The 9,601-nt window shown below is 49.5% G+C and overlaps 1 protein-coding gene across 1 annotated transcript; it reads right to left on the bottom strand.

Moving 5' to 3' along the window:
• Positions 1–7,669: 7,669 nt before the first annotated feature.
• LOC127341948 (pathogenesis-related genes transcriptional activator PTI6) lies at positions 7,670–9,289 on the bottom strand. Its single transcript, XM_051367889.2, has one exon. It carries the CDS (start codon positions 8,982–8,984, stop codon positions 7,905–7,907), a length of 1,080 nt encoding a protein of 359 aa, XP_051223849.1. The 5' UTR covers positions 8,985–9,289; the 3' UTR covers positions 7,670–7,904.
• Positions 9,290–9,601: the final 312 nt, after the last annotated feature.

The following is a 9,601-nucleotide window of genomic DNA, read 5'->3' as shown; positions in this document are numbered from 1 at the left end:
AAAATTTCATTCAACACATCTAGGGTTCCTACATATCTAGGGTTCCTACACATACATAGCCATTTCAAATCTAGTTTCCATGTCTAGGGTTCATGTACAAATCTAGCAAGATCTATGAAATTAGTGGATGAATGTGAGGGATTCGAAGGGGATTACCTTGAGGAATGGATGGGGAAGAGATTGGCCGGTCAGATCTGACGAATTTGTGGCCGATTTGTTGGGGGGAGAGGGGGAGGAGGAGGAACCGCCGGCCGCCTTGGAGTCTTGAAGAAACAGAGAAGAAGAAGAGGGTCGGGCTGGGGGCGGGCGCGGGCGCCACACTTAAGTAGATGTGTGGCGCCCGTGGCGTCGGCGTCACACTGTGAAGTGTGGCGCCCGTGGCATCGGCGCCACACATAGAGGCTCGCCAAAACGGCTAAGTCCCAGACGCTTTGTCTTACAGTATGTTTTGGACAATTACAAGTGCATGTGTGGCGCCGATGGGAGCGGCGCCACACACCCTGCCACGTCGGATCGGCGTACAGCTCAGCGTCGAGGGCGCCACGTCGGCTACGTGAGCGGCGCCGCAGGCACGGGCGCCACACTGCCATGTGTGGCGCCGATGTGATGGACGCCACACAAAAGGATTAGATGGGTGAAATAGTTTCGCCGGAGGCAGGCCCGGTCCTGAAATTTCGAGGGCCCGGGGCAAAACTACAATTAAGGGCCCGTAATATAACTATTAAAATAATTTTTAAACATTGTTAATATGTAATAACAGTTAAGAGTAAACATCAATAATATAACTATTAAAATAATTTTTAAACATTGTTAATATATAATAACAGTTAAGAGTAAACATCTAAATTATTCGAAAGCATAGTTATTATAAAATTTTATAGATATTTTCTTATCGAAAGCTAGTCAACTCATTTTCTTTCTTATTAATCGATAAAGTTTTCGATCGGGGTTATAAGGATAGAATAGAAATAGTAATATATACATGGGTACAAAATTATAACAAAACACTTAAAAGAATATTTATATCAAATGATTTATACATGTTGTATTAAATATTTCTTCTAATGTTATATATGTCGATTCTGCACGAACCTTTTTGCCACAATGTCTAAGAATTTTGCGAAGTCTCCTCTCGGCAACTTAGCCTCTTACCTCTCGATGTGGCATTTATGGCAACCATAGGGCCATCAATTAGTCGTCTCCCGCTCTTGTCCAGAAAATAGTCGATGCCCAATATAAAGAGAAAATTAATTTCATACCTATTCATTTAAGCTTTGCGAACTATTTCCTTCGTCCCAAATTAAGTGACTCCGATTTGCTGTGATTCACCTATATTTATACGCTAAACGCGTCTAAATACACGTGAATCTACAAAAAAAAAAATCCGAATCACTTAATTTGGGACATATGGAGTATTAGAAACCAACGTCCGATGAAAAAGAAAATGCGCCATTTTTTATTGAGCAGGAAAATGAGTCATTTTTATTGAGCAGGAAGATCGTACATTTGTTGCATCTTTCCCGTGAGAATCCCCTGCTGGAATTTTTTTTTTTTTGGATCGATCGGTCTACCCATGGGCCACACATGGTTTAATCCATCTACGGTTGTACCTGACTAAAGGTGAAAAACGAAGCTATCTAAATTAATAAGGCCCATCAAAGTATAAAGGAAAAAGGGCCCAAGATCTGGTTCAGTCCATAACCCTTCGTCTTGTTCATCGACTTAATTGTACTGTGCACAGAATTTTCCTTCGAACTTTCTCTAATGGCGTTGCCGCCCGCCATAGCATATACATACCTAGATGGGATTTGGGGCCCCTTGATTCCCGGGGCCCGGGGCGCCCGCCCCTCTCCCCCCCCCCCCCTCGGGCCGGCCCTGGCCGGAGGGTCACTTTGTGCTATAGTTTCAGAAAAGGGTTATTTTTGTGTAAATCGCCCATTCTTGCCAGCCTCGTGTTTATCTTCACTTGCTTGCCACGCAACCGAGCCTGGGCCTGCTAGCTCTTCCGTTCCGTATAGTAAAATTTCGAAGGGACAGCCTGAGGCGACGCTTGCTTGCTGCTGCTGCCGGGGCGAAGGAAATCTCGGGCGTCGGGTCAGTCAGGCGCGCCTTGGAAGAGATGGAGGGGATGAAGGGACAGACACCAGGCTATTCGCCCAGTGAGCAACAGACAGCGGCACCAACAGCTGCGAGACAGCGAGACCGAGGGTCTTTTCGTCATTTCGAGTACACTCTCTGCCTGCGGTCTCGCTCGGTACTAGCAGTACACTGTGGTGGGATTTCGACTGTAACCAACAGTATCCGCTTTGACAAATCTTCACTTCATACGTGGGAGTATGCCATGAGCGTGCATGTGGAGCCCACCCGTCAGGCGCCGCACGGTTCAGCGTTTGCGGTAGAACCGTAGAAGAACGGCGACGTAGCGATCAGCGGGGCTGAGGTGGCGGCGGATGCGAGCGCACGCTTCGGCACGTCCAAGCCGCTAAAACCATCCTTTTAACGCACGCACGTGTCGACCCAGCCAAAACAAGTCCCCATCAAAACAATCAACACAAACTATCATCAACCTAGCAGTTTGAGCGGCACGATCTAAACGAACTGAGCCGAGTCGACCTTAACATCTGTCCGCACAGGTGCCACGGATCGCTCACGTGTTCTCACCACCGCCGCATCTACAATTTTCAGTCTCATTTTCTTTTGTTAATTTTCAAATATTTGGTGAAAGTAGAATCTAAACATTTCCCAAAACTGTACAAAACTCAAATTTGAACAAATTTCAAAAGTAAACAATTTTGGAAATTGAACAAAATTCGAATTCTAAAATTCACACAAAATTCTATTTTGAACAAATTTAAAAAATGGACAATTTTTGAACATAATTTTTGTCAAGGTTGAATGATTTTAAAATCAGAACAAAATACGAATCCAAAGAAAAGAAAAACTGAAGCAGAGGAGACGCAGAACCGAAAAACCAAATGGTTATAATTGATGTCGCGCTAAACGGGGTGCGATAGGGGCCATGGGTGGACATGGACCCCTTTTTTCTATTCGCAGGCCTAACCAAACAAATCAAAATTAAATGTGTGAGAGCATATCCACCGACGGCCACAATAGTGACCCATAGCTCTATCGGACTCCTCGGCACAAAACTTCCTCCCACTGCCGCCCCCAGAACAAGTCAGCACAACCAATAGAATAGACGGCAACCCCAGAACAGCCCCAACAGCTAGTGGCAAGTTGGGAGTGATGACACTCCAATCCTCATAGGATTTTCCCCTAGGCGGCCCCCTTGCGAGCCAAACACGCCCATTCCGTACCCTCTCCACACCTCCCGATTTGACTCCCACCCTGTTGGATCGCCATCGTCGCCTGATTGTTGAAGTTATTTGAATTCTTGTATTAAGGATTTAATTTGTATGTCTAATTTTTTGTGCGAAACTATTTACGTGTTTAAATTATTGTTTAGAACTATGTAGAATTTTGTAATTTGGCAAAGGAAAATCATAATTTTAGGGGTTTGTCATATTGGAATCATCGGCGCGGGACGACCATCTCTATACCAAGGAACAATTTGCATCGAACCGACGACTAGAACGCGTTGGTGAAAATTCTGAAATGAATCAGCAAGCTCTAAAGATGTACGAATAGTAGGGGCGTGTCTGGGCGGTCGCAACCCATTTGGGGCTCCCGGGGGATAGGTGCTGGGGGGCTAGGCGCTGGCCAAAAACCATATTATGCATTTCGGTTGATGTGCTGGGTCGCAACACTGGATGCATTTTGGGTATGTTGATTGACAGCATGCGAGAACGCAGAAGTAGCTATGATGATGCAAGGTTGTGTGTTTGTTTCTGGTCACCTCTACTCTTCAGTGGTGAGCTTCATATAGCACACCACCATGACACAAAACATAGCATCATCACACACAAATGACGAAACAAACGAACTAGGAAAATACAAAACCAAGCCCTAACTACGTACGAATAGGAGTTGTTGAGTTAACCACACTCATGGACTAGTAGTTTATGAGTTCGCCACTAGTACTGGCATGTAAACCGATCCCTAGGTACATACGAATAGCAGTCTAACATTATAGACCGGGGAATAGTTTAACAATGGCGATCAAGGGGAGTGCAAACTTTCTTCTTATTGTTGTTTTCTTCTTGCTTCGTTGTCAACCGTAGACATCATTTCTATGTATCCACATTGACTGAACCTACTCGTTTCTCTTGTTCTTCCAAGCCAGGATGTCGCCATGGTCGACACCATGGTCACCCTCTACATCATCATGAGTAACATCATCATACCCTAGCCCAAGATCCAGTTGTGAAGGATGTAACATGCAAGAACAAGCTTTACTTGATTGGGGAAGTGTAGAATGGCTTCTGGTCAAGGATTTTGAACCTATTTTTCAATGCAGAAAAATCCCTCTCGATGGTAACCTTGAGGCTAGAGTGTCTAAGATTGAACAACTCTTCTGCATTTCGTGGTCTGTTCCTTAGAGAGAATTATCTCAGATGATTCCTGGTTTTCTTGAAGGGTGTAGGATTCCAGGCCGAAAAGCATAACCTGCATCTCTAAGGTAGAACTTATCATCAGGGAGATGTATGCCATCTCTTCTGCACAGGTTGTGTGTTACAATGCTTGCATCATGGGTCGATCCTTCCTAACCAGCTAGCACATAAGTGAACTTCAGATCGAAATCAACATCAATAAGCACATTCTGGGTGGTGTAGTGCTTCTTGCATCGATATGCTGGTGATTGGGATTTCGGCACTCTAGGAGTCACTTGAGTACCATGAATTGCTCCAATATTGTCCTCGATGATAAAAACAAACAGTCAAACTTTAGTGCATTATGTAGTTCTCAAACAGTTTGCAAAACAATATTTGTTCTCACCTTGAATTATGGATACCATCTTTTGTTGTTTCGTGTCTTGCTTCGTGTTTCACCAGAACGTGGCTTGATCATCTCTTGCTTGAGCTCCCCAATTACATGAAGGACTTGGCTAAAATAGCGGGATATAGCCTCTATGGTTCTCCTGAATGTGTTGTGCATAACTCCGAACTTCTAGTTATGTCCAGCAACATGAAGAAACATAGCAGCTTGCTCTTCCACACAGGCGCGGATGCTATAGTGCAGCAAAACTCTCCCTCTAAACCTCTTAACTAGTTCATAGAAGCGGGTTCTTCTCATCCTTATTATTTGAACAACCTCTACGTCATTCATGATGTAGATAAAGCTCAGATTGGCAATCCTCGCTTGATCTTGGGCAAGCATCAGATAATAAGTCATTGTATGATACACAGCTCGTATAACTGATCTGTTGTGGAGGAGGAGGATCCAAGCGTGAATTAGGCTCATCCAGTCGGCCTAAGCTAATAGATCTAACATGAGTGTCTGCCAAATCTCCCGTCCAAGCTGACCACCAACTATTGGGACATAATAAATTGGAGGACACAGTGATTTACGTGCGCCATTGCGCACGAGGGAGAGTTGCCGGGGTCGAAGAAGAAAGAGATATCGCTCGCCGACCCATGGCCTGAGAAGGAGGAGACCAACTCTTGCGATGGACAAGGCGGAGGAGAAGAAGAGCTCGCCTGCGTATCCCATGCCGGAGTCGCTGGAACCAGAAGGTGAGCTAGATACGGCGAAGTGGCACCGCCGCGGGCTTGAGAGGGGAAAATTGGGGTGTTTTGCTATGAGGTGACGAAAAAAAGGAGGTCACACTAACTATACCGTGAAACACAGCCGGCGACCGATGTAGAGGTACCCAAAGCTGCTTTTAGCAGCTTGCCAACCACTATGCAGGCCACATCCAGAAATCCAAACACCAGATTTTACATCCAGGTTGCCTGTTTGTAGGGGATGCAACCTGCCCCGCCCTAGATAACTAGACAGAGAGAGATTGCGGCCGAATTGAAGATGGTTTGCAGCCAAAGAAATCCTAGGCAAATAAAGCTGCGAGTGTATAGGGGTGGAAGAAAGCACAAGTACGGTACTAGCACTGCACGTCCTTGCGATCCAGCCAGAGATGGGGGGAGATGCGGTCCGGACCGGACCGCTGTACCTGGCTAGTACCTCGCTCGGCCTTCTACTTCAAACCAAATCAAAAGATTGGGGGGCAGCGTTGGAAAGACAAGAAAAGAGAATTCCCCATCTCCTTCCTCCCCAAAAGGACCACCCTCCGTGCTCAGCTAAAGGAGGAGGCCTCGCTCGTCTTCAACCTCCAAAAGAATAGACACAACGGGAGGAACCACGCCGTCTTTTCATGTATCCTTCCTGCCCTTCCTTCTTGCTCAACACTACAACATGCCCGGTTCTATGTAAAGCCCTTTCTACCCTCTCCCGGCCGTGTGCTCCCTCATGTTTTTGTTTCATAAAAATTATTACAAAGTGTATGTCCATTAGCTAGCAAAATTACATTCTGCATTTTGAACTTTGTCGCCCTGGGGTCGTGGCGACTGAAAGTGAAAGGTAGATAGTCAAAAAAGCCCGAGGGAAAGGAGGATTTCGCAGGGGAGGCCACGCCCACGCCCACCATGCGCTCGCTCGCTCTGTCTGTCTGCACTCTGCGCGCTCTGCAGCAGCGCACGCAGCGGAGCAGTAGGACGCTGCGCTTCCCACGAGAAAAGAGGCGCAAGTTTAACAACCCCAAGCAAAGCCAGCTTTTTTTCTGATAAAAAATAAAATATAATCCCCGCTCCCTTTTGTCAGGGCGCTGATGGATGGCCTCTTGACCGCGCAAGCCCCGCCGAGCCCAACGGGCCCGCCTGTCCAGTACGATCTCGTTTATAGCCCAAGCCACGGAAACTAATTTCTTCGTCACCAGTAATCTCGCCAACAGAAAATCCCAGTTATAATCTGCTACTGTATTGTAGGAAACACCAGTAAATCATTCGTCAGAGGAAGAAAAAAAAAGGAAGTTAATGTTGGGGCGCTGTGCCTGTCCCTCTGCCGCATTTAATTGCGCGACGACCGACGCCTCGCCGAGCCGAGCCTCGTAACGGAAGGAAGAAAGGAAGGCCAGCAAATCGCGGCGCGGCCCGTTTCGCTTCGGGAACCGGCGCTCGCTCGCTCCAAACATCGCCGGCCGCCAGTGAGTGCCCAGTGGGGACGGGCGGACCGGCGCGTCGTTTCATTGCTATGCTAGCTGCGTCGGTCCAACGTCGTATACTCGCCTGTCGTCTCCCTCCTTCCCTCGAAAAGAATGAGCAAAAGTTTTGGAAAAACACCACTCAAATCTTTCAGACATCTCGGGCTCTAATCAAAACCACGTCAAGGCAAGGCAAATGTTTTTTGGAGGAGACAACTCTGCTGATTTACTCATTAGGGCATGTACAATGGGGTGATGTCGGTAGCCAGAATCTTGGCGTCGATTTTTCTTAGTTGGAGGAGAGAGAATGAAGAGAGAGAAGGTTGTCTTCCCTAAGGATCATCTCTTAGGAAATAAGGGAAGACTATTTTGTCCATTGTATCATATATGTCTTCCCTTAGCAATAAATTTCCTACCAAAATTTAATTATTTATATTAATTGCTAGAGATAGCGGTAAGAGATAATGCATTGTATGACTTATATCTAACGCCTTCTCTAGCTGATGTGGCGGGGTAAGGGAAGGCATGCCTTCTCTACCATTGTACATGCCCTTACTCGATATCGCTAATTACTGATAACTTACTCGGCCTCACATTCCTTTTCTCAGACTCAAGAACTCTCATCATCACTCTAAACCCCCGACGGCGAGGATTCTTCTTCTTCCCCGCCGGGGCAGTACACTACGCTGCCGAAACGAACGGACGATAACATGCTGGCTATCTACTGGAAAGCGAGAAAAACGAACGAATGCAAACAAAATTGACCGGACTAGGCGCCTAATCCGGTGTTTTACAGTTGTTGTTCCGCGGACTAGATGCCGGGGAGAGGGTCGATCTGGAACAGGTCGGTGATCTCGTCGAAGAACTCGTCCGCCTGCCGCAGCGCCGACGGGGACGGCGGGCAAACCAGCAGCTGCTGCTGCTGCTGGGAGTCGGATAGCGACGAGGAGCTGTTGTTGTCGCTGGAGAAGGTGAAGGGCTCCTCGGGGAGGTTGGAGAGGAAGTCCATGGGCTCCGCCGCGAAGTCGGAGAGCAGGTCGAAGTCGGAGTAGAAGGGCGGGAGCTCGCCGGTGAAGTAGGAGCCGAAGAGGCTGCCGCTCGACTCGTCCGTCTCCGGTGTCGGGGCAGAGGGAGACGACGGCGGCTTCTTGTTGCTGTTGCAGGTGTTGTTGTTGTCGGTTGCCAGGGCGGAGGGAGGGCAGGAGCGGAGGACGGAGGTGGGCGACGCCGCGGCGACGTGCGACGACTCCTCCTCGCACGAGTCGTAGGAGGTGGCGGAGGAGAAGCCGTTCTTGGACTGCGCGGGCGGCTGCGGGACGACGACGTCCTCCTCGGCGGCGTCCTCGCCGCGGCGGAAGTTGACGGTGGCGTCGGGCCCGCGCAGCTTGATGGCGGCGGAGTCGTAGCACCGGGCGGCCTCCTCGGCGGTGTCGAAGGTGCCGAGCCAGACCCTCACGCGCTTCCAGGGGTCGCGGATCTCCGCCGCGTACTTGCCCCAGGGCCGGCGCCTGACGCCGCGGAACCGCCGCTCGCCGCCGCCCGCCTCCGCCTTGCGCTTCCGCACGGGGGCCGCGGGCTTGGCCGGCGTGGTCCCGAACGAGGACGACGCGGCCGACGCCCGGCTCGCCGGGAACACGGCCTCCTCCTTGACCGGCGCCGGCTGCAGCCGGATCTCCTGCACGTACCGCTTGACGCGGCGGCGCTCGACGGCGCCGTCCTCGTCGCTGGACGAGTCGGTGGCGTCCACGTCGTCGCAGAACACGCGCACCGTCCGGGGCCCGGCGAACCGCACCTTGCCCGCGGACGACGGCGCGGGCACGGTGCGGGAGGTGACCTGCACGTGCTCCGTCCGCTTCACCGCCACGAAACTCTCCTCCTCCATGGCATACATCGCAGGATCCCCCTCTAAAACTCCAATCGCATTTGCTTTCCGCCACAAACACCGCCGCCTAAACCCCTCAAAGATTCCTTGCTAAACCCCACAGCGGACGGCGCAAAGACACCGCCGCCGCCGGTTAGAGCACGAGGAACTCCGGGAGCGCGGTGGTGGAGATGGAAAGGTGGCGACTTTGGGGCTGGGAGGGGAGGCGATGAGGTGTTTGTTGTTGTTGAGATTTTTGGGGTGTGTGGGGGACGGCGAGGAGGAAGGAAGAAGAGAGAAGAATGGTGTGGGTGTGTGCGGGGGACGTGCGTCTTGTTGTTTGATGCTTGAGTCCGGCTGGGCGGTCCACTTTTATAGGATTGCGGGAGCCCATTTCCGGAAACAAGGAACTTTTTTTTATTCGCCACCCTCTCTCTATTCCTTTTTATTATTATTTCCCCTACCTCCTGCCTCCCTTCCCATGTCAACTTTTCACCTCAATTCAGTTTTAGAAAGAAAGAAACACGAGATCAAATCTTTTTCTCTATATCGTAAAAATAAATGCGGCTGCCTGGGTACAGCAGTACGGTACATTTTACTGGCACCCCAAAACATTTCACGCAGGCAGTAATTTCCGGCGGGCCCCG

This window comes from Lolium perenne, chromosome 3 (genome assembly GCF_019359855.2).
Source record: "Lolium perenne isolate Kyuss_39 chromosome 3, Kyuss_2.0, whole genome shotgun sequence".
Lineage (NCBI taxonomy): Eukaryota > Viridiplantae > Streptophyta > Magnoliopsida > Poales > Poaceae > Lolium > Lolium perenne.
The sequence above is the reverse complement of the archived record's forward strand: the minus strand, read 5'-3'. Positions and strand labels throughout refer to the sequence as shown.